Genomic DNA, 25819 nt, shown 5'->3' with positions numbered 1-25819 from the left:
ACGATATATTCATTTTAACACAGTTACAATACACTCTGGCATACAGGTATATTTCTTTTCTGTCCAGCAGGGCCCACTGTTGGTACATTTTCAACCCAAGCACATGTACAAATCAGTCTGATATACAAATGACATATAATTCTTTACTACTGATGGCCTTCATATTTTTCCATTTGCCAGGATGATGTCTTCCCCAGACTCCTTTCTTTTTGTGGCATCTCCCTGCCTCATAGGGTTACTTGACAAGAGCACAGAGACATGCTAGTGACTGTCAACAAAACACAGGCTGATTTTAATGAATTTCAAATAAATTAAGCGAACCCATGTACATATACCTAAAACTTTGAACTTTACATCTGGCCAGAACATATCTATTTAAAGCACAAAGAATGCTACTTTTAAACACATCAAAAGGTTTCCCAACGTGAGCATTCTATATGAATTTCCTCTTGAATTTTCACACATAGCAAGTATCACAAGAGCAGATAGCAAGATACACATTGCCTTTCATATCACAAGTGCAGAAGCAATTAAAATGTACAAATCTTTCAATTTATACATGTCTAAAACGCCAATCCTTGTTCAAAAGAAACTTAAACAGATTGCATTTGTGTTCGTGTGACACGCATCATAAGGGTAAAAGAGAAGTATTAAGGGTAATTATAAAATGCAGTTCATGTGAATGCTGATACTTCTGAACAAGAGTTTGAGTTTTGGCAAACCTGTTACAGAGCTATACCTTGGTGCTCCCTAGGACTAATAAGAGAAAATTCTGCACACAGCTTTAAGGCAGGTTTAAATGCAATGTGCCAACACCGTGGGATAGAGGAATAAAGCATTGTCTATGGCTCAAGTAACAAAAGTTTGATTAGTGGTTCAGGCATCTGATCCTTCAAGGTGGTGTATTTCCACAATAGCCCAGAAAAGTATTGTGTGTGCAAGAGACCAGATGGAAGGTGAGTAAGTCCAGGTGTATAGGAGGCGGGATCAAATTGTTCCATCATGGTGTGAATGGGAGGAGAAATGGGGTAGGGGTTATCCTGAAGGAACAGTATGCCAAGAGTGTTTTGGAGGTGAAAACAGTGTCAGATAGAGTGATGTTTATGAAGCTGGAAATTGATGGTGTAATGATGAATGTTGTTAGTGCATACGCTCCGCAAGTTGGGTGTGCAATGAATGAGAAAGAAAAATTTTGGAGCGAGTTGGATGAAGTGGTGGTGAGTGTACCCAAGGGTGAGAGACTGGTGACTGGAGCGGATTTCAATGGGCATGCTGGTGAAGGGAACAGAGGGGATGAGGAAGTGATGGGCAGGTATGGTGTTAAGGAGAGGAATGCAGAAGATCAGATGGTAGTGGAATTTGTGAAAAGGATGGACATGGCTGTGGTGAGTACATACTTTAAGAAGAGGGAGGAGCACAGGGTGACATACAAGAGTGGAGGAAGATGCACACAGGTGGATTATATCCTATTCAGGAGGGCCAGTCTGAAGGAGATTGGAGACTATAAAGTGGTGACAGGGGAAAGTGTAGTTAGGCAGCATAGAATGGCGATCTGTAGAATGATGTTGGTGATGAAGAAGAGGAGGAAAAGTGTGAGAGCAGTGCCAATGATCAAATGGTGGAAGTTGAAAAAGGATGATTGCAAGCTGAAGTTCAGGGAAGAGTTAAAACAGGCACTGGGGGCATTGAAGAATTACAGAATAACTACAGCAGAGATGGTAAGGGAGACAGCTAGAAAGGTGCTTGGTGTGACATCTGGACAGAGGAAGGAGGACAAGGAGACCTGGTGGTGGAATGAGGAAGTACAGGAGAGTATACAGAGGAAGAGGCTTGGTGAAGAAAAAGTGGGATTGTCAGAGAGATGAAGAAAGTAGACAGGAGTATAAGGAGATGAGGAGCATGGCGAAGAGAGAGAGGTGGCGAAGGCTAAGGATAAGGCATATGGAGAGTTGTATGAAAGGTTCAACACTAAAGAGGGAGAAAAGGACCTGTACCGATTGGCTAGACAGAGGAACTGAGTTGGGAAAGATGTGCAGCAGGTAAGGGTGATAAAGGATAGTGAGGGAAACATACTCACAAGCAAAGAGAGTGTGTTGAGCAGATGGAAAGAGTACTTTGAGGGGCTGATGAATGAAGACAATGAGAGAGAAAAGGTTGGATGATATGGGGATAATGAATCAGGAAGTGAAACAGATTAGCAAGGAGGAAGTATGGACAGCTATGAAGAGGATGAAGACTGCAAAGGCTGTTGGTCCAGATGACATACCAGTGGAAGCATGGAGGTGCTTAGGAGAAATGGCAGTGGAGTTCTTAACCAGATTGTTTAAGGAAATCTTGGAAAGTCAGAGGATGCCTGAGAAGTGGACAAAAAGTGTTTTGGTACCTATTTTTAAGAATAAGGGTGATGTGCAGAGTTGTAGTAACTACAGAGGGATAAATCTAATCAGTCACAGCTTGAAGTTATGGGAAAGAGTAGTGGAAGCTAGGTTAAGAAGGGAAGTGATGATTAGCGATCAGCAGTACGGTTTCATGCCAGGAATGAGCACTACAGATGCGATGTTTGCTCTGAGTCTGTTGATGGAGAAATATAGGGAAGGTCAGAAGGAGTTGCATTGTGTCTTTGTGGACTTAGAGAAAACATATGATAGGGTGCCTAGAGAGGAGTTGTGGTACTGTATGAGGAAGTCAGGAGTGGCAGAGAAGTATGTAAGAGTGGTACAGGATATGTACAAGGGTAGTGTGACAGTGGTGAAGTCTGCAGTGGGAGTGACAGATCTGTTTAAGGTGGAGATGGGATTACAATGCAGGATCAGCTCTGAGCCCTTTCTTATTTGCAATGATGGACAGGTTGACAGACGAGATCAGATAGGATTCCCTATGGACTATGATTTTTGCAGATGACATTGTGATCTGTAGTGAGAGTAGGGATCAGGTTGAGGAGACCCTGGAGAGGTGGAGACATGCTCTAGAGAGAAGAGAAATGAAGGTCAGCAAGACTAAGAGAGAATATGTGTGCGTGAATGAGAGGGAGGATAAAGGAATGGTGAGGATGCAGGGAGTAGAGTTGGCAAAGGTGGATGAGTTTAAGTACTTGGGATCAACAGTTCAGAGTAATGGTGAGTGTGGAAGAGAGGTGAAGAAGAGAGTAGAGGCAGAGTGGAATGGGTGGAGAAGAGTGTCAGGAATGATTTGTGACAGACGGGTACCAGTAAGAGTGAAAGGAAAGGTCTGCAAGAGGATAGTGAGACCAGCTATGTTGTATGGGTTGGAGACGGTGGCACTGACAAAAAGGCAGGAGTCAGAGCTGGAAGTGGCAGAGTTAAAGATGTTAAGATTTGCACTGGGTGTGACAAGGATGGACAGGATTAGGAATCAGTATATTAGAGGGTCAGCTCAGGTTGGACGGTTTGGAGACAAAGATAGGCGAGATTGCGTTGGTTTGGACATCTGCTGAGGAGGGATGATGGGTATATTGGGAAAAGGATGCGAAGGATTGAGCTGCCAGGTAAGAGGAAAAGAGGAAGGCCTAACATATGGTTTACTGATATGGTGAGAGAGGACATGCAGGCGGTTGGTGTGACTGAGCAATATGCAGAGGACAGGAAGAAATGAAAACAGATGATCCGCTGTGGCGACCCCCAATGGGAACAGCCAAAAGAGAAGAAGAAGATTATGCACATACGGATTACTGTGTATACTTTTATTTTTTAAAACCTAACAAGATGGAAGACTCGTACAGAAGGTTCAAAGAAGGGCAAATAAAATGAAATCAGTGGTGTGAAAAATGCTAACGCAAGAGAATTCAACTGGGTGAAAAACAGCAAAACCAAGAGCAGATTTTAATTACTCATACGTAAAAGTGCTGATCTTTCTGTGCTCTGCTCCACAACAGCAAGCACTGCATGTCTAAGCTGCCCTGTATTACTCAAGCCTATGGTACTTCAAAGGCAGACCATATGGGGTGCACAATGTAGCTTAATCACAATAATTAATTCCCACTATTCATTGCTGTGATAAAAGTGTGAGCAAATCATTTAAATTAAATACTTAAGGTAAAAATGGTTTGTTTTATAATTTAAAGGATTTTCTTCCTAAGATTTAAACAAACAAGTCTACTTCATGCAGCAACTGCCCAGCCTGCCAGCACAGAGGAATCAAACACCACACAAAGTGCTAACAGCTTTAATATACACACAACCAAAAAGGGACAAAGGGGCATGATCTGGATCAACAGAATCAAATGTGAAGGCAAAGACAGAGATGTTAAAAGATGAATGAGGACAACTTCTTACCTGGGATGAGGAAACTTTATGGACAAGGAAGAAGACTTATGGAACTTGCCTCTCCCACAATCAGTACTGAGCTGAGACTTCCAAGTAGACAATAAAAAAATGGGTAGGACAGACACTGAAAGGTGAAGCTACAGCAACAGAGACAGCTGCCCATCTGGACAGAAATGGGAATTCATGACTAAATGTTAGACATGCTCATGAAATGGTAAAACTGACTAAAACCTCATGTGTTCTTAAGATGGTTTACCTTTAAAATGTCGCAACACACTTGTGTGACTATTTACTCACCCGATCTGAAATGTCAGAAACAGCAAAGCCAAATGCTCAAAAGAGCGAACCTAGTAGACAAAAAGTCGACAAAGGAATGTCGACTTTGTGTGAAAGGCACAACACTTTGAGGATGTCTCCGATGACCGTTACATGCAGGGGGGAAGCCCCCCACACCCCCTAATTATATATACTAACTCTGAGATCGCACTACAGTGAGGGAAAGGGTACATGTCCTGATCCTCACTGTAATGCAATCGCCACTCAAAATGCCAACGTCACACCAGCGAATGCACTCTAGCATTCACTGTTGAGTTCAGCATTTTTCTTGAAAACATACTTTCACTCATCTTGAGTGTCGGAGAAGTGGACTTAAACATTTTAAAGGTAAACCCTTAAGATTTCATCCAAAAAAAGTGATAAATCAGAGTAGTATGATCAAAATCAGTAAAAGCCACACTGAGGCAAATCCAACCATCATCCAAAGGGAGCAAAGTAATTTTTAATAGTTAAGTGCTTTCATCTGATAAAACAGACTTCATCAGAACTGAAGGCATAAAAGTTAGTTAGCTGTACATATGCTTTAAAAAATCACATAACACAAACATTTCAAATACAGACAGACATAAAAACTATTGAGCAATCAAACAAGGCATATTAAAATCAATCATACATTCTTTGCTAGAGTCAAACAAATTTTTTTTTTTTAAATCAAGTGAATACAAATGTAGCTTAGCTGCAGGTAAGTAACACACTTGAGATATATATGTGGTCATCTGGATGGGAGGTGGGCAAACCTGCATTTAATCACAGAGGAGCTTTTGGTATTCAATACATAAAACTCCCCTGGCAACTGAGGAGCTTTTGGTATTCAATACTCAGCTCCCAAGGTCCACCCCTTGGATTTTTTGCAAATCTTACAAAACTCAGAATAAACATAGCCTTACAAAGGTAAAGTTTGTACAGAGCATTGTTTTTGTTTTTCTTCAGAATGTCTCAGCTGTGCTCATACATGTTCTATATTACAAGATCAAAGCTTTACTTAATCGAATAAGTACAGCTTGAACTTGTATTATCAAAACCGTAAATTGTCGAACGGACGATTTAACCCAGAGAAACACTTCCCTTGGCAGTTCTGTGCAGTATGCCCGTTTCTCCAATTTGGAACAATCTCGGAGTTGTTATATTTAGGTAGGGGGGTGTGGGGAGCACAGCCCCCAACATCGGTGGCTGTGGTGGTACCCCCCATTACAGGACAGCCAGATGCCGACTTTCACAGGGTGACGATAATACCCCCCCATTACGGGTCAGTCCGATGCCGACTTTCACGGGGTGAAGCCCCCCACTTGATTTCGGACGTAAAGTTTTTTTGCTTTTTTTTTTATTCGGCCAAGGGAAGTGTTTCCCCTTTGTTGAATCAACAGTTTAACAATTTTAGCTGTCGATATTACAAGATCGAGCTGTAGTTATCCGATTAACTAAAGCTTCAATGTTGTAATATAGACACGCTCATGCATGCATCTTCTTATAAAGACTTTTTGTTTTTTCCTAGGTAAAATGATATGTAGGTTGTGGACTTAATAAAATAAATCACCTCTACAGACCCGCAATTACAATATTTGGTACAGCTGATGTTGTCTAAAGCAAGAACACCACTGCTGAAAATTTTGTGACATTACTTTCAACAACCACATTCAAAAGTACCTTTGTCTGTGCTCCTTGTTGTGGTATGGCTATCGTTGTTCTTAAGATTTTACCATAACACCATTTGTTTGTTTGTTCTTAAGATACGAGTAAAATATTCTTGACTTAAAAACAGAACATGGGTTAACAACTAATGTCAAGTGGAAAAATCTAGAATTACATCTGCCCTTTAGGTATACTGCTGATAAACAGCACACTGGATATATACATATATATGAGTAAAAGAGATTAAATCCACTCTTGAAAGCACCTATTCCACAAATTGCATACAGATCAGATTTTGGTCCACTGCAGAAAGAAATGTGAAGCAATACACGGTAGAGGATACATATATCTAGTGGATGAGAGAAGCATCACATTAAAAAAAAAAAAGGATCCATTAACACCAGCACATTTTCATTTCTTAGTCGTAGCAGGAAGCTGCCATGGTACCTTACCAGTGTTGCTCCAAGATGGTTTGGGAGTTGTGATGGTGAAATCTTGGTCTGTGCAGCCCCGCCTCCTTCTCGTATCCGCATATCAACTAGTCCACCAAGAGGTGGTTCCTTACCAGGGAAGTCATTGTAATACTGATGGTCAGGTTGCTGCTCTTCTTCCTCATCCCAAGCTGAGCCATCAAACCCAGCCATTCTGAAACAAGAGGTGGCCACCATTACAATAGAGTATGAAACGGGCTAAAAACATTTTTATGACATACCATTTCCATGAAAAACATTAAATTAGATGCACACATCCAGCTGAACATGTTAATGATTCAACGAGAAAAAAAAGGATATGCTCGAGTTTTGTAGGAACATCATGCAGTAAAAAGAAGGAAATACTTTCATGTCTTCAATATAGGTGCTTTGATAAGAAAAACACAAAAGTGGTATGCTATGTTGTTGTTTGTCTTTTCGGCTTTTCCCGGTTAGGGGTCGCCACAGTAGAATGATTGGCAGTTGATTTTTATGGTGCCCAGTTACCAGTCCGACGCCCAACCTTCAGCAAAGGCACTCCTATTCACGCATGTCTTTCGGAGTCCACTCAACCATGGGGCAGACATGCAGACTCCACACAGAAGTGGTACGCTATGTATTTACCAGAATGACAGATTTGTCTAGCCTCTGCCTGGACACTGGCACACAAGGACAGGAACCTTTGATGCATGTTTTTTGGCAATGAATCTCTTTCAAGGCTCAAACACCTTCCTTATCCAATAATCCCATGCTCTGAGAAGATACTTCAGATAGAGTAAGAAAATCTAGCCACTGTAAGTCATCTATAATACACAAGCATAATGTGAAAAAGCTCTTAGGGAACCAGGGCTGAGGAGTCTTACAGGTCCCTAAGAACAACCCTCTTTTTCATTGTTAGTTTTTCTTTGTTTGTTTTAAAGAGGGAGAAAGGTGGGCTGGATTGTTCCAGCCTCCAGACAGAGATCAGACAAATCAATTGTTAATTACACAGCTTAAATATTTGATCTGATGCTGTCCAGGAACTATAAAAAGTCCCTAGCTAACCTTGGGAGGCCTACCCAAAGCAAGCATTTGATAATTATGGCTCCAAAGGAAACTCTATCCCATAAAGTGTGCTCAAACAATAGCACTTAGCAAATGTAAGGTTGACCATATAGCAGCTGTTGCAATACCTTTCAAGGGCACATTTCTAAGAAAAACTGCTGAAGAGGCCTGAACTCTGACAGACTGTCCAACTGGTCTGGTAATTACGTTTTTTCCTTCAGAAGGACAGCAATTGGAAATGCAATCATACAGTCATCTTGCTATTATAAGCATATACATCTTTTGGCCTTTCTTAGTTGAAGAAAAGGAAAGAAAACTTTTTGTCATGTCTAAACTCCTTTGTACAACGTAAATAAACCAAAGTTGTGTACATACATCCAATTAATGCAAATAGAATTCCCCCTTATTTGTGAACACAGGGAAGAAGACTGGCAGATTAATAAACTGGTTCAGGTTGGTCTGAGAAGTCACCTTAGGCATAAATCTGGTGTTAGTTCTTAGTGTGATCCTGTCTGGACAGAATATCAAACACTGAGATGATGATGCATGATTCTTTGATACTCTTTTTTGCAGGGTTAACAGCTACCAGAAAGGCAGTTTTCCATGTAAAGAATTTTAAATCAACTGAATCAGCTGATTCAAAGGGTGGCTTCAATAGTTTCTCTAGTACAAAATTTAAATCCCACAAGGGGAGTGGTAAACCTAATTTAAATTATTTCCTTCAAAAGGGCCTCATACATCTTGTGAGATGCAAGGGAAGATGACAAACACCAGAATAAAATTTAATAGCTGCTAAAGGTAAAGCAGAAGTAGGATCAATGCTCCTACCTGTAGCCCACAAGGTAAATTGTTTCCACCAGCCCCTCTATCTTTTTGAGTAGACAGTTTTTTCCAGAGTATGAGATCACATTAATCAACTCTTTGGGAAAAGATGGATCTGTGGCTATCAGTGGAAGTGGAGTAACCATGCTGTCAGATGAAATGAATGAATGTCCAGATGCGGCAATCAGAGCGGATGATGCAGCAGACTAGGATGCTGCAGTAGGAAAAGGGGATCTGCTCTTCAAATGACGTCACTGCAAGGAAAACCATATCTGGTGGAGTGAGACCGGACTATGAGAATGACCTTGGTTTGGCACTCTTTGGCTTTCTGGATGAATCTGGTTGTGAGAGGAAGGGGTGTAAAGGCATACAGGAGTCCTGTGATCAACTGCAGGTGAATGATTCTCTTGGGGCCTGTCCCTTCACAGTGATGATATTGAAATTATTTCTGCATTTGATGTGAAGCAAAACTATCTCAGCAAGGCCTTCTCCACCTCTGAAAAAGTATGCAGCTACTTTCTTCTTGAGGGACAATTTGCAGGGAAACATTATGTCTCTTCTCAACTTATCCGCTATTACTGTGGGTGCCCCCAGTACGTGTGTTGCTACAAGAAGGTGGTGTGATTTTATGGTCCATTCCTATACCAACCCTCATGGCTTCTCTGCAGCAGGGATAAGACCTCATTCCTCATTTGTTCATTTACCAGTGCATGACAATTACACCCCGACAGAGTTGATCCTGAAATGCCTGCAACATTAGCAGAACTGCTCTTATCTCCAGACTACTGAAATAAATTCTGACCTATTTTTGAGCCCATGTGCCCTGGGTTGTCCTGCTTCAATAAGTACCCCCTACCCCTGAACAGATGCATCAGTGGTCACCATGGCAGTTGGGATGGGTAAACAAAGGTGTACCAATTGAAAGATTCTACAGTCTTGTCTACGATAACAGAACCTTTATTGTATGTCTAAGACAGTTTGATATTGTGCATTGTGCATTATAGGTTAAAGGTTTTGGTCCCACTGCACTCAGAGAGTCCAGTGAAGAATCCTTACATTTAATTTTGCAAATGGGACTGTTTAAATAGCTGCAGACATGAGCCCCAGAACTCAGACTGCAAAGGTTGAGGTTGTCTATGCATATAGAAGACTGAACTTTGCAAAGTACTATACTTTACAGGGACAGTTTTGCTATCAAATCTAGTGTGTAACTGGCTGCAAGTGAACAGAATTGACAGAATCAGTGATAGTTGGGCCTTGGGGAAGCTAAATGTAAACTCCAAAAATAGACACACCCATAGTTAAAACAGGAAAGGAATCTGGAAAATTCCTTCTCTTAAGAAAAATTGTCAAGGTCTAGGTGCAGAGTCTGTTGAGTCAGAAAACTTGTTGATGTGGGGAGGAATATCTACCAGGAACAGCCCGGTCCAAAAGGGGAAGTTCTCTATGTTCTCTAAGGAACTTTGGCTAGGGACAGCTTCTCCAAAACTGACATATCCGAATCATCCAATCAGCACTTTTCTTGCATATCATAAGGCTCTAGTCCTTAAACTCTCTCCAAGTTTGTTCAGCCAGACAGACTGTCAGAGCATGTGGATTCATTGCTACAACATAACCAATGCTTCCTTTAGCCAGATTGCATATGAGGAAGATTCAGTGGCACCTGAAAAATGTTGTGATCTACTCACTCACACAGACCTCTCTCATGGCTTTTCTCAAGAAGGGGATCCTATGGTATGTGGCACAAGTGAACCTCAACCCAGGACAGTCATTTCACGGTACAGACTCCAATTCAAGATTTGCATCCAGACTCCTCAGATGAGGTTTGGGGGACATGGACATCAATCTGAAAGTGATGACTGCTCTCATCCAGGCCCTACCAGTCTTTGCCCACCTCTGGAAACCAGGACCTCTAAAGAGTATTCACAGACGGCACATCACTCATGTGGTACATAAGCAAGGATGAATCAGATCACATCATTTATGCAGGTTGGTTGAGATTACTTGGGACCTGTCCACCAAGACAGGGATCCCCTTTCAAGCACTATACATTCTGTCCCAAAACTTCCTGGCAGACTCGTCCCATTCCAGGGCAACATCCTGTCAGATTCTCGCAGCAGGTTCATTGAAGATCCCAATGAATGTATGTTCAACAAATAGGTCTTTCTAGGCATAGTCCAAAGGTGGAGATCACCACAGACAAGATTTATTTGCCTTCTTGGAAAGCAACAATCATCATTGTTCCAGTGGGAAGGATGTTTCTTTGTGCCTTTCCTCCACTTCCTCTGCTACCAAAAGTTCTACTACAGATTAAAAAAGAAAAACAAAATTCTACTGTTGACTCCTTTTTGGCCAAGGCAGCATCAGTTCCTCCTCCTATATCACTTGTTGAAGGGCAATCAATACAAGCTACCCCACAAAGGGGACCTAATCACACAACAGAAGAGATCCTTGCTTTACCCCAACCTACCGTCCTCAATCTAAGCCTATGGACAGTAGGATTCTGATCCCTTCCAGGCACCAATTTTCTGAGGACACGCACACACACAAAATTCCTACATCTCATATTGAAAAAAGTCTTCCATTTGGCTATCAACCAAACAATCAACATCCTATAAAATCAGAGGTTCCTTGTGTCTTATCCTATCCATGCAAGTTCATGAAAAGCAGTCTGGCTTCTTCTTCTATTAAAGACCTCTTTTCGGCCCTTACAGCCTGTCTTCTCCTCAGTCTGCCTGTTATGTTCAGGCTTGATGTCAAATAATTTTTAAAAGGGGTTCTACACTTAAACCCTGTGAGGAACCCGGTGCCACCTCTCTTGGGATCTGAAATTTTTGCTGAAAACCTCACTGTGCCTCCTTTTGAGCCAGCTGCTGATTCTACTCTCAAATTCTGCACCTGGAAAACCATTTTGTGCTGCCTCTCACTTCTGTTTAGGAGAGTCTCAGAAAGTACAGTTGTGTACCTACCATAAATGTAGATGTTCGCGTGTATTCACTGTTGTAGTCATTACACTTGGGTTATCCTGCTGGCAGGCTACCCACAGTCGACCAGAGTTCCAAAGTCTAGGTCCGGCCTCTTCCCTGATGTCAGAGCGCCAGGGGTATAAAAGATGCAACCAACGCCATTTTCTTCAGTTTTTCTTGCCCCAGATATCAGGTGCCCCCAGATATGAAGGCTGAAAAAATAAAAATATGCCAAAAAGCATGCATGTACTAATATAAACATTTCCTTCATCTACAAGCAAATACACCGCATAGGTTGTATAGAGTTGAGAAGTACAGAAAAGTCCCAGCAATGAGAAGGGAATGGTGAGTGGGTAACCTGGACTGCAACAGTGAATACACTCGAACAAATACATTTATGGTAGGTATACAACTGTACTATGTTCATCGTGTTTCACTATTGCAGTCATTACACTTGGGTTGAATCCCAAAGCTGAGGTTGGGTGGCTGGGCCTAAACAGGATAAGGAGAGGCTACCAGGCCCTGCAGAACTGCAGTGGCAAAGCCTGCTCTGGATTTAGAGTAGAGAGGTAAGTTGGTAGTGCTTGGTGAAAGTGTGCACTGAACTCCAGGTTGCAGCTTCTAAAATGTCTTTGGTTGGTACTCCTCTGAGAAAGGCTGCTGAAGTGGCTGCTGCTCTGGTAGAATGTGGCCTAATGTCCTTAGGCACTGATTTGCCATGTTGTGCATAACAGAAGTGAATGCAGTGTCCTATCCATTTTGAAATTGTCTGCTTTGAGATGGGCTTTCCTTGTGATCCTGCAGCATAGGCTACAAACAGTTGCTCAGTTTTTCTGAAAACTTTTGTTTTGTCCAGGTAGAATCATAGTGGTCTGTGCATGTCCAAAGCGTGCAGAAGTCTCTCCCCTTTATTCTGGGGATTTGGATAGAAAGTTGGTAAATGAATGGTTTGGTTAAGAGCCACATTGGATACCAGCTTTGGCATGAATGTTGGGTTTGTCCTAAGGAAGACCCTGTCCCGGTGAAAAATTATGAAAGGTTCCACTGCCATTAATGCCTGTAACTCTGAGACTCTTCTTGAAGTTATTGCTAGGAGCAGAGCAGTTTTCCATGATTAGTATTTTATATCAGCTGTGCTGGCTGGTTCAAAAGGAGGCAGTGTGAGCTTTTCTAAAACAAAATTGAGATCCCAAGCAGGTATTGGTGCTCTTCTTGGGGGTCTTATGTTTTTTGCCCCTATGAGGTACTGCCTTAGTAGTGGATGTGAAAAAATAGGAGGTTCCATATTGTAATGAGCTGAAATGGCAGAGGCATGGATCTTAATAGATGAGGATAGGCCTTTGTCCAGCATCTCAGTTAGGTATTGTAAAATCTGAGGTATATTTGAACAAGTGGTTCAAGCCCTTGTGCCTGGTTCCAAGCACAGAATCACTTCCATTTTTCTGCATAAGATTTCCTAGTGCTGGGTCTCTCGGCTTCTAAAATGACATCCATAACAGCTTTAGAGAGAGGTGCGGTCTGAGTGGCTAAATTATCTGCCATGCTGCCAGATTTAAGGTTCTGAGTTGACTGTGCAGAATCTGATTGTTTTGTTGAGTCAGAAGATGAGGAATTTGAGGTAAAGGCCAGGCTGGGCCCTGAGACAAGCTCTTTAGGATTGGGTACCAGTGCTGGCGTGGCCAGTCTGGGGCAATCAGGATCATATTTAGCCTCTCTTGTCTGACTTTTAGGAGCACCTTGGGAAGAAGCGGCAGTGGAGGGAAAGCATAAACTGTCAGGGCTTTCCAGCTGAATGACAGAGCATCCACTTTCCATGCTTGTGAGTGATAAGTTCTTGTGCAGAATCTCTGTAGTTGGCAGTTGTGAGGGGAGGCAAAAAGATCTATGTCTGGGCGTCCCCATTTCCTAGTTATCATGCTGAACACTTGTGGATTTAGTTTCCATTCGTGAGGATCCATGAGATTTTTGCTTAGTTTGTCTGCCAGTGTATTTTTCGTTCCTGGCAGGAATTGTGCCTGCAGATGTACTTGATAGGTCAGTGCTGTGTTCCACAAAGTCATGGCTTGCCTGCAGAGGGGGTAGGAATGTGTGCCCCATTGCTTGTTTATGTACCACATAACTGTGGTATTGTCCATCTTTATTAATCGTTGTCCTGGATGTAGTAGGTCCTTGAAAGCTGTCAGGGCATTCTGTTCAGCTAGCATCTCTTTTTGATTGATGTGAAGATGCATTTGTTCCTTGAGCCACGTGCCCTGAATACATTTTCCTGCCATATGTGTCCCCCAGGCATAATCCGATGCATCCGTTGTTATTGTCTGCCTGGCTGTGGGTAAGGTGAAAGGCCGTCCCTTGTTGTGCTGACAGGGTTGGGACCACCATCGAAACTCCTGTTGTAGGCAGGGAATTAAAGTTATTATTGTTTCCAGGCTGTGGCAATGTTGAGTCCAAACGCTTTTTAGATACCATTGTAGTTTCCTCATATGCAGTCTTACATATGGAATTAGTAGAATGCAGGACGCCATGAAGCCCAGGGCCTGCAGAATTTTTCTTGCAGGGAGCTGGGTCTTTGCTGCCATCATCTGAAAGTAATGAGTCAGTTGTCTTTGCTTGTCTACCGTGAGATAAGCCATCTGGGTAGTTGTATTTAAGCTTGCACCCAGGAATAATATCTCTTGAGAGGGCACTAGTTTTGATTTATTTTCGTTTACTGTGTACCCTAGGCAAATTAGTAAACTTTTTACAAACGCCAGATGGTTTGGAAGAATGTCCTTGCTCTCTGCTTGAATAAGGCAGTTGTCCAAGTAGGGATATATTTGAATTCCTCTGTCTGCAAAATGCAATTACTGGTGCCAGGCATTTTGTGAAGACCTTGGGCGCAGTAGATAAGCCAAAGGGCAGTGCAGAGAATTGGTAATGCATTGAGCCAGTTATGAATCTGCGGTATCTTCTGCAAGATTGTCTGATTGGGACATGCAGGTATGCTTCCTTGAGGTCCAAAGTAACTAGCCAAGCCTTCTTGCCCAGCATGGGTAGAAGTTGCTGCAGTGTTAACATTTTGAATTTTGGAACATCCAGGAAAGTATTTAGGACTGACAAGTCCAGTATTGGTCTCCAGGCTTTGTTCTTTCTGGGTACTAGGAAAAGTCTTGAGTAAAATCCTAGTCCTTGTTCTTGCTGTGGTACTCTTTGAATAGCTCCCATGTCCATGAGAGCAGCAATTTGTTTTTGTGCCTCTGCCCATTAGTTTTGTGGCAGGTCCGGCATACCTTTTGATTTTGGAAGGGTGTGAAAGTGGAACCTGTAACCCTGAGAAACGATATTCAGTACCCATTTGTCCCGGGTGATCAAGTGCCAGTTTTGTGAGAAAAGTGCTAGCTTTCCCCCTAGGGGTGCTCCCAAAAGGTAAGTGCTTGGCATCAGTACAGGGAAGTCATTGGGACGGTTTCCTATAAGGTTGTGACTTGTCTTCTCCTCCTTTGAGGGCTGAAGCACCCTATTGTTTAGGTCTGTAGGAGCCTTGGGGCTGAGATCTGCCTCTTGGGCGTCTGTATCTGCCTCTTTGTGGCCTGTCTGACACTGGAAAGGACCAATTTTTTTGAGGGCCAGTTTCTGCTAAACCTACGTGGTTGAACCTGTAAGAATTCCTTTACTGTCTGCATTGATTTAGCTTTATCCTCCATTTTCTTTAACACCTCTTCTGCCTTAACACCAAACAAAGTATCATGCTGTAGTGGAGCATCCAATAATTTTACTTTAACATGTTCAGGTAAACTTTGTTCTTTCAACCAAGCATGCCTTCAAATGACAGAGCATGTAACTGCGGCTCTACAAGAAGCCTCTAATGAATCAAAACCACATTGCAGTGTGCTTTCCCACTTGTTCAGCTGCATGCAATAAATCCTGCATTTCCTTACTGTCAGGACTTTGAGTTCGTAAGCATTTTCTGTTTTAACAAAAACATGAGGTACTGCTGATATTTAAGCATGTGAAATTAGCAATTTAAAGCCCTTACAGCTAAAGTAGCAGAAGTGTAAACTTTGTTCTCCCATCTATCCAGAACTCTGGAATCCCTATCAGAGGGGACAGGGTTTTTAGCAGTGGAAGCCTTAACCCCTTTGGGACCCTGAGAAATTGTTTCTGGGTCCGCAGCAGGGTTTTTATACAGAAATTTATGAGAGTCAGGGACCCTGTAGTACCTGTCTGGCTTGACTGGTGCAGGGGGTAAAGAATCAGGAGACAGACTGGATTCAGAGAAAACATCATCAACAATATCAAGCACAGGGGGAACAGCCAGGGGCCTGTGCTGAGGCAGTAAAAGAAAGTCTCTGAGCCTTTTCTTGGATTCTGAGTAATCCTGGCTCTCCCAATGAAATGCTCCCTCATAGTGTACAGGGTTTCCCCAAAAAAATAATCCTCAGGCGGAGAGGCTGAAGGTATAGATTCTTCTGCATCAGAGTCCTCAAAGGGAGGGAGAGAATATCCCTGATCTGTAGAGGAATCAGAGGAAATAGAAACCTGGTCAGAGGAATTATAGTCCGTGTCTTGCCTAGGCCTTTTATCAGGAGGGGGATGGGAACCCCTGATCAAAGTAATTAGGTCTTCGGCCATTTTAAGCATCTGTTTCTTTGGCATGGTTGACTGTTCAGGAGAATGCTGTACTTGTTTCCTTGTCTTTAATGGTGTTTTTGACTTTGCCTTGGCTGCTGCAGTGGACTTTATAGTAAGCTGAGAAGGTCTGAAAGCACCCTCAGAAGCCGATGCCTGCTCAGCGGCTCCTGACCCATCTGAGAGAATGGTTTCCGCAGGCCCAATACCTTGAGTTTCCACAGGCGTAGGTGTTTTCACGTGGGTATCGGATACAACCTGTGGCTCTGAGGTAGCGGGTGTCAGGGGCTGCGAAAGCGCCTCACTGAGAACCGGCAACTGGCCTAGAAGAGGCTTCGTCATCGGTTTTGGACCTCGGATGCCTGTCCTTTTCTTTGTCTCTACGTTTTTTATGAAGTCCGGTCGTCGGTTGTTCCGACGGCATTATGTAGTTAAACCTTCGGCCAAAGTAATGTAAAGCAAAATCAAACTGACGCTTAATAGTGCGTTTGTTGAATCTAGCACAAAACAGACAACTAGTAACGTCGTGGTCAGGGCCTAGGCAAGGAATACAGTAAGAGTGAAAGTCCTTATGAGGTATTTGCTTCCCACAAGAAATACAATTACTAACTTTTACTGACATCGGTCTGGGGCAAGAAAAAGTTTTCCCAATGGGGTACTTAGCTTTATTGAAGACTTTGGTTCTGAAACTCGATTTCGAAAATATCAGGAGTTGGCTGACCGGCACTTGCGAACTGCTTTTGCTTTGGGCACCACGCGGCAAGAAAGATTGAAGAAAATGGCGTCAGTTGCATCTTTTATACCCCTGGTGCTCTGACATCAGGGAAGAGGTGACAGCAACCGACGCCGGACCTAGACTTTGGAACTCTGGCCGACTGCGGGTAGCCTGCCAGCAGGATAACCCAAGTGTAATGACTGCAACAGTGAAACACGATGAACATCTACAGCCACTCACTGCCGATTCCCCCTTTTATTTTCCATAAGGACAGTGTTCCTGAGGGTCAACTCCTGTTTTATGTCAGGAGTGATAAATGAGATGTCCTTCAACGAGGCCATCAATCTGCCTCTTTTCTTTACCAGCTAGAGAAGGGAGGTGAAAGCCTTGTTTAATCCCAAGATGAATTTAGACAAATGAGATTCTCTCTGGTCAAAACTATTCATCTATATGTTACACCAACTCTTTGTCACTTTCATGGATTCTAAGCTGGACCAGCCAGTATCCAGTCAAATTACTGCAAACTGGGTTTCTAAGTCAATTTCCTTTTGATACTCAAACCATGGCAAATCCTTGTTCTCTTTCCCAAAGTTTCACTCTTTTAGAGCAGCAACCTCTTTTGGGGCTTTCTGGAAAGGGGTAGATTCCAGACCCATCCTGGAAGATGCCATCTGGTCTTCTGTGCACACTTTCACTAAACATTACAGAACTGATGCATTTTCCATGTCCAGGGCAGCCTTTGTCAGATCATTCCTTTCTGTACTCTTGGGTAGTTCTCACTATTCTCAGCCATCTTTCATTTTGTTCTCTTAAGCTTTGTGAATCACCCATCTGTTTGGAATACTGTCGCAGTGATTTTAGTCAGGACATACTACCACCATTGTGTAAGAATTTATCTTAACAGTAGATGTCCTACTGATCACAGTTTACAGTATACTTTCCCAACCTCCTCTTTCCATTTCCCTTTCTTTCTTTTCTGTGCTGCCCTGTCTGACTGACCCTAGGACAGAGGGGGCCCTATTTTCTCCTGCCACTCCCCTACTAGCTGACTACTACTTTCTCAGATGTCTCCATGCAGCTGGCTTGGACATGGCCTGAGGATTTACTCTGATATGTTTGCTTGTACCTGTACACTTGCAAGCTGAGGTCATATGTCGGACATGTGCATCTGGGAAGGTTTACACTTTGGTACCTCGACCAGATGTCAGGGATGAATACTTTGTTTGAAATACTCCAAAAGTAATCAGTAGGCCATTTACTGTTAAGGTAAGTTCTTGCATAACTGTACTTTTTTCAATGAGAAGTTTCTGTCATAAAGCTGTTTTCTGTTTTTGCACCTCAGTCTTGAAAGAGTGCTTGAGTATGGCAAACCTCTTCATCTGTTTCTGCTCCCCTTTGCTTCATTTAGACTTACCTCAGCACCCGGGTTCATCAGTCTTACAATCCTCAGACTTATCTCCATTCCAGGGCTGGGAAGAAACCCAAGGATGTCCTGAGGAGCATAACATTGACTGCTTCCACTAGGGGATTTTTTTTCATTTATGCTCCTTGACCCCCTCCCCCAATTTGCGTCAGCTAGGCACTACTTCCATCAATGAGCCATACCTCCTTGTAGGGGACCCCCCCCCCCACGAATGACAACCATCATCCCTTACTGTCAGTACCTTAGGTGCCTGAAGCAACTAATCAAACCTGGGCTGTATCCCTCTGTGCCACAGCAATGGCTGTACTTTATTTCATCTTTACTTCTAATATTTATTGGAGAGCTAATGGTTTTCATATCACACAGTCTTTTATTCACTGAGCACAATCTGTGCATTGATAATGATAATATTTTGTTTATTAAGCTGGATTAATGTTTCAGTTAGGTTTTATAGACTGTAGGGTTTATGGTTGCATCAGTTTGCACAGATCTGTTAGCAAGACAGAATAGTTGACAACTTGTATCCCAGTATTGAATACTTAACTTCAGAGATCCTCGAATGAAGGTTATGCTCCTAAAATGGAAAGAGGCTACTGTTTCAATTCCCAGAAATAGTCTTTTTCATACAGTTAATGATTATCTACCTACTAGTTTTACTTGCATTCTGGGGAAATTCTTTATGGAGGCAATGAGTCTGCCTTTCAAGTACTTGTTTAATCTTAGCACTGATGTATAAAAGAATGGGTACATTTCTGGCAGATCAAGTTTACCCAATTTGATAATTTTTATTTTTTTATTTTTGTTATAAATATTGTAGATGGTCTAGCAGTGGTTGTGGCTTATTTGGATCTGGCTAAGGTACCTATTTCAATTCCATATGAAGTTTTCATAGACATTCTTGGCAAGGTGAATATGAATGATTATGTGGTGAGATGGGTAGCAAACTGGTTATAGGGTTGGAAATACTGTATTAAAATAAGAAATAAATATTATAGCAATACCACACGCCTGGGTGTGGGTAATGCTGGATTTACCCACGGTTGGTGTGGTTTGGTGACGAGGGCGAAGCCCGAGTGGCTAAACAAAGCCAGCCGTGGGTAAATCCAGCATTACCCACACCCAGAAGTGGGTTATTGCTATTATACAATGACATTATTTAAGAAAAAAAAAGAATTACTTTTCTTAAATAATGGCATTGTATAATGCCTCCTTGCTGCCCTTCCGCAGCTGCCTGGTATTCTGCGGCAGTTCTGATGTACTGCGCATGCGTATGCCTACACAGTACATCAGAACTGTGGGCAAAAGCAAAAGAGAAAGCAAGATCTCTGTTGCTTTTTACAAACTGTTTTCGCCATGTTAAATGGGTTTAACATAGCGAGACAGCTTTAAAAAAGCAACGGAGAATCTCCGTTGCTTTTTTTAAAGCTGTCTCGGTATGTTAAACCCATTTAGCATAGCGAGACAGTTTTGAAAAAAGCAATGAAGAGAGCAAGATCTCCGTTGCTTTTTACAAACTGTCTCGCTATGTTAAACTCGTTTAATATAGGCAGACAGCTTTAAAAAAGCAACGGAGAATCTCCGTTGCTTTTTTTAAAGCGGTCTCGCTATGTTAAACGAGTTTAACATAGCGAAACAGTGAGAAAAAAAGAGTTATAGTAATGGAAAAAGTCCGAGCGACCGGACCTTTTTCCATTACTATAACTCTGATTTACAATGTGCATGGTGACCAGTCAGCGTGCACATTTTTGAATATTAATGGGGGGGAGTTGTATAATACTGTTTTAAGACAGTTTGTAGGGGACTTCCAACAGATATCAGTTTTGGGACCATTATTATTTGGGCTTTTAATGAATGACTGTCCTACACCTGATAGAGTATGGCTCAGTAAATTTGCCGACAATGTAAATGTTGGAACCGTTACCAAAATAGTGCATCACACTTAAATTAAAAACATTTTGATACTTTGGTTGAGTGGGTACAATTAAAAGGTATGAAATTTAACACAGATAAACATACAGGTCTGCATTTTAGGCAGTCGTTACCACCAATATGCATAGTAAATTCATGTGTCTTCTTTATCTGTTAAAATGAAAGATTTGAATATTACAGTGGATTCTTCCTGGTGCGCATATTATACTGTGATTAGGAAATGTGTTTGGCTTAATAAAGAGTACACTTCATAGTTTTTGTGAAAGGAATGTAATGGTTAAATTGTTATAAGTTTGTGTACTGCAGTTTTTGAAAATTGAGCCTCATTTTGTGTTTTGAGTGTCTTACAGTTAAGGAGATTAGAGTATATGCATAGATTTTTCACTGAGCAAGTAGTGGGATGTGGTAATTTTTCATATTCCAAGAGATAAGAAACTTTTTATCTTTATTCTGAGGCATATACACTAATTCTGAGGCATATACACTATTGAGATCTGATGTGGTATTGATCTTTAATGTTTAAAGGAGTATTTTTTGGCTGCTATGTTAGGTTTAAATTTTTTGGATCATAACAGTAACACCATAGTTCACTGACTGAATTGCCAATGGCAAGCTCGAGACTAAAGATAACATTTTTTTCATTGCAGAGCTGGTAGGTTATAGAATTCCCTGTCTGAACATATACATTTATTTATTTACTGATATCTGATTATCAGGAAAGTCTAACTGGGTAGAAGCCCAATTTCAGAAGAGGGCCAGGAAGAAAAGCTCCAAATTATTACAAAATATTTTAAAAATGATAATTTTGCAATTTCAAAAATGAAAAACAGCTGCATTTTAAATAATTATAACAGATTAGATACAATATAAAAACATTGGCTAAGAATCGGTGCAATTTATATGACAATCATTTAATATTCAGAGAAATTTTAGACAGTTGTGTGACTGTGTGTATATGTATATATATATATATATATATATATATATATATATATACATATATACATATACACACACACACACACACACACACACACACACACACACACACACACACACACACACACGCACACACATTTTGTATTTTATTTTTTTACACACACACCTGAACCAGTCAGTAGCACCTGTTCTGGAAGAGGCCTCAACTGCATCACAGATAAATTTTGCACTAAGTCTAGCCACTTGAGTGGCCCAATTTACCAAGAATGAAATTTGTTGCTTAGAGTCTATGCCTGGCATGTCAGCCAGAGCCCACAGCCTTGTTCAGATTGTCAAGCCTGGGTCTGATAATTAATGGTGCAAAGTTAGAAGAAAAGACCTTTTTCCCCACCTATTCCACATCCCTGCTGTTCTTTTCTAATAGTAGGGCGTTAACATTTGGCAGTAGCTTTATGTCTGAGGCTAAGGAAACAGCTTAAGGGTCAGCTACAGGATTCATAAGAAGGAACATGGCACAATCTACAACCTTGTAAAATCTATCTGGCTTTTGAGAACTGGAGTCTGAGAGTCAGGAGTTGTGGGAGTGGATGTGAAAACATCTAAAAAGTCTTCCAGGACTGAAGGGACACAGAAAGGGGATGGAGTGGCCAATTCTACAAGAGTGTACTATCTCTTTTGGAAATCAAGAGATTTGCTTAGACTCCCACTCACAAGGATTCCTGATATTTATAATAGTCTCTTCAAAGTATATCACTTCCACAGGGGAATCAAGAGAGAGGGAATCAATCTGAAAGCTCCTGCCCAAAAGAGGGAATCTGAGAGCCGCACGCAAAAGAATGGTCATCATAATCTGAGGTCTCATCCTCATAAGAGGTTTCCACACTAAACTTCTGTGCAGTGGGTGGAGGAGTTGAACGGGAAGGAGGTTTAAATGCCATAATGGCCTTGAACAGACCCTGAGAAAAGTCTACCCACTCCATCATCTTAAGAAGTGGGGAGGGAGAAGAGAAAATATACTTAGTCTTTTGTCTCTCTTTCTTTGGGGTGATGTCTGTCTGAATCAAATGTGGAGGCTTCGACCCGTGACGTACTTCAGTTTTCCAGGAATCTCTTCCCATACTAAAATTTGCGAGATGCCTTCTGGTCCCTCTGAGATAATGATCCTCGGTTTCCCCTCCTCAGTTGCACTAGTATTTTCTATGGACTCATGGTCCTATGATGTCACTCTGGCCTCCAACAGGGTCATGTTAGAGGAGTTCTGAGACAGAGTCAGATGTACAGTGGGTCCTATAATGTCTGCAGTTAAGTTGGAATCAGACTGGGCAGAGTGAGTCTCATGGCCAAGCTTTTCGAGTTTTTTCTACGGTGCAAAAGATACATTAGAAGTGGAGGGATCTGCCATCTTAGACTGGGCCAAATGCTTCAGTCAATGGGGATCTAATAATGTGTTTAACAAGGACAAATTGGAATGCAATGTGTCTTAGGTACAAAGTACTGACGAATGGAACAATATTTGTAGTCATGTTCTGAACCCAAGTGGAAGAGATACTGGCTATGGAGGTCTTTGTAGGACATCTGACTATTGCTCACACTTACCCTCCTAGCAGACATCTAAAGAAATGACAGCATAACAGTTTGAAAAAGAAGGAAGGTTCCCCCAACTGGGCACTTGCGTGAATCTGAAAAGGCTTACAGTACAAATGACTATGCAAAGATCAGACCATTAGGTGTAAGACCTGCATTCAGGCTGGTGGCGAGATAATCTGGAGATTTCTGCTCATACATGCACTAACATGCCCCTACGCTTGTAAGCTGATGTCATATGTCAGCTGTATGCTTCTGGGAAGGTTTAGCCTTTGGTACCCCAGCCAGATGTCAGTAGTGAAAACCCATCTGTTTGGTATATTGCAACAGTGATTTTAGCCAGAACATTTAAATTCATCCAAATATCTTCTAGTGTGAAGTCACTTATCTCGGAATTAAAGAAAGGAAAACAAAGGGAAACAAAAGCCCTTTATCTGTGTCTTAACATTATGAAAGTCATCTCATTTTCCTGAACTGTGCAGGGATCTTTGGAACACATTTAATTACTACGCATGAGAATTTATACAACAGAAGGAGGCTCCTTCCTTCCTACTGAGCTTACTTTGAAATGTTACCTCTACATCTGTTAACTGAGTCCAGCTCCCCGATAATCAATACCTGGATGCCTCTCCAGAAGGACAACCTTCAGTCCATACTCAGGATGTTGTTACAAGTTACTCTCACATACTTTGCAGTGAGGCACACTTCAAGTGTATGGAAACAAACCATGCTTATTCCTCTATCTAAACATGAAAATTTCAGGCTAAATGCTGATCACAAACATAGTTCAGTGTTCCCAATTTTTGCCAAGGCTCTTGAAAAAACTACTGCACATCAGCTTAATGAACATGAGAATTTCATCCTTTGGTTTACAATTTCTCTGTCATGATTACTTCCACCCCTGACGGCATTAAATGGCATTATAAAGATCATCTGCAACAAGTTTATATACATGACCAGTGTCTCCAACTCCATCAACGATGGGCTTCTCCATAAATGAAAGTACAACAGACTGACAATTATAAAAATATTTCATAGCTACAACAATGATAACTTAATAAATGTGCTAAAAACAATGTTACCACTTAAGACACCGACCCACATTCATCAAGAGAGATGAAAGTAAACCATACTAACATTTCTGTACACATTAGACTTTACATACGTCTTCTTTCTTTCTTTATAAAAACTGATACCAAATTGCTCCGTTTCTGCCTTCCCTTTAACCTCACTCCTACTGAACATTATTCTGCATCTACTGTTCTCACAAATTCCCTTTATTTCTATATAATTTGTTCCTTCCCCTTTCTAAAGATCCCACTTCAGGTTCTTCTATATCTTCAATATTTCAATTATTGTTGGTTTAGATTTTGATTTCCATTTTCTAGTAATTGTATTTTGGCAGCCAATCGCACTAAACATAACGCCTTACTATAGCTAGGCAATTCAGTTTCTATGTCCTAGCTCAAACGAGTAATTTCCTTAGTTACAACCATTTGCACACTACACATTTCTGAAAGAGTGTAGGAAAGTTTTAAAATCTGCCAACTCATTACACTCCCCAAAACATGTACAGAGTTACCTCTCTCATCACACCTTTGCCTGAGGGAAAAAAACATGCCAACTCATTACACTGCCCAAAACATGCACACAGTTACCTCTCTTTCTCATCACACCTCTGCCTGAGGGAAAAAAACATTCTTTGAAATCTGCTTGGGATTTAAAAATACAAGCAAAAATCAAACTTTTTGGACCTTGCTGCACACATGGGAGCTATACATTTGTCCTTTGCTTTTTTAGTCTTTCCTCCCACTCTTTTCCAAACTTTTTGGACTGATTATTATAATCACCATGCAATACTTTGTCATACTAATCTCGAACAGCAGCTTCTGTTCTACACTTTACTAAATAGGTTCATAGGTAGTTACTAGGCTACTGGCCCGTGGGCATAAGTAAGCCTAGTCAAAATTGTCTTGGCTTTCGCCACCCATGTAGATTAAATTCCTGCCCTTCTATCGAGCAGAGCCATAGCCGTGATTCCAGGGGTGAATTTCCTATTACCCGTCCACTCATCAAGGTTTTTCTTGGAGAGCGCTAATGATGAGCTCTGCTTGATGTACATGGGAATTTTGTTCCAGAGCACTGGAAGTTTCTGGGTCAAGAATCTATCCCTCCAGCATGTCCTATTTATTGATGAGATGAGGTTTAGGTCCCTAGAGCGTGTAGCCTGGGGAGATTGGGATTTTTTTTTAAGTGGAGCATGTCCATTAATTCTGGGTTTGACATAGCTTTGTATGTCAGGCAGAGATCTCCTCGGAATAAGCAGTATGCGACCAAATAGAGCTGGAGTTTCTTGAGTCAGTCGGCATAGGACAACTGTCTGAGGCCAGCAATCCTCTTAGTGAGGTACTTTTGGGGCCTCTCCAGTTGTTGCAGGTGTCTTGTGAGGTACATCCCAAATGGGGCATTGTACTCAATGAGGGGTCTGATAAGTGATGAGTAGAGGGGGACAATGACTTCCTTTTTTCTAGATGCAAACCCTTTTGTGATTAGATGCGCCACGCATAAAGATTTTCTGACCCTATGGCTATGTGACTGTCAAAGGAGAAGTTACTATCCACTTGGGTCCCAAGGTCTCTTATTACACTTTCTGTGTCGAGTGGACCTCCCCTCATTTGGTAATTCACAGGTGCTGTGTTTTTACCAAAGGGGACGACAATGCACTTTTTGGCTTTTAGTTTGAGGCCATGGTTTTGGCACCAGGTATTTATCGGTGAGGCCCTTTTGCAGGATGTCTACGTCACTAGGGGAATCGATTATGGCACCCAGTTTGCAGTCATCTGCGAACTTGGTTAGCCACAGACCCTCAGTGTTCTCTTGCAGTTCAGAGAAGTATATACCGAACAGGAGAGGACCCAAGACTGAGCCCTGGGGCACTCCACTTGTCACTGGTTTAGAGTCGGATCTGGAGTCTGCAACTCTCACCGTGTGGGTTCTGTCCATGAGCCAGTTGGCCACCGATCTTGTGACTCATGGGTTTATGTTAAGGTTGGTGACTTTATCTATGATTCCTG

At 41.8% G+C, this 25819-nt stretch overlaps 1 protein-coding gene across 1 annotated transcript in view; it reads right to left on the bottom strand.

Annotated features, from left to right (window-relative positions):
• Positions 1 to 25819, bottom strand: part of SHC1 (SHC adaptor protein 1) — a 974352-nt gene that overhangs the window by 133536 nt on the left and 814997 nt on the right. The window contains exon 4 of the mRNA XM_044079286.1: positions 6701 to 6937. Within this exon, the coding sequence (XP_043935221.1) occupies positions 6701 to 6937 (237 nt within the window). The remainder of the gene's footprint in view (positions 1 to 6700; positions 6938 to 25819) is intronic.

Source organism: Protopterus annectens, chromosome 8.part0 (assembly GCF_019279795.1).
Source record: "Protopterus annectens isolate FY-2018-M chromosome 8.part0, PAN1.0, whole genome shotgun sequence".
In the NCBI taxonomy this organism is placed as follows: Eukaryota; Metazoa; Chordata; order Ceratodontiformes; family Protopteridae; genus Protopterus; species Protopterus annectens.
Note: the sequence above shows the minus strand (reverse complement) of the source record. Positions and strands in the feature narration are given on the sequence as shown.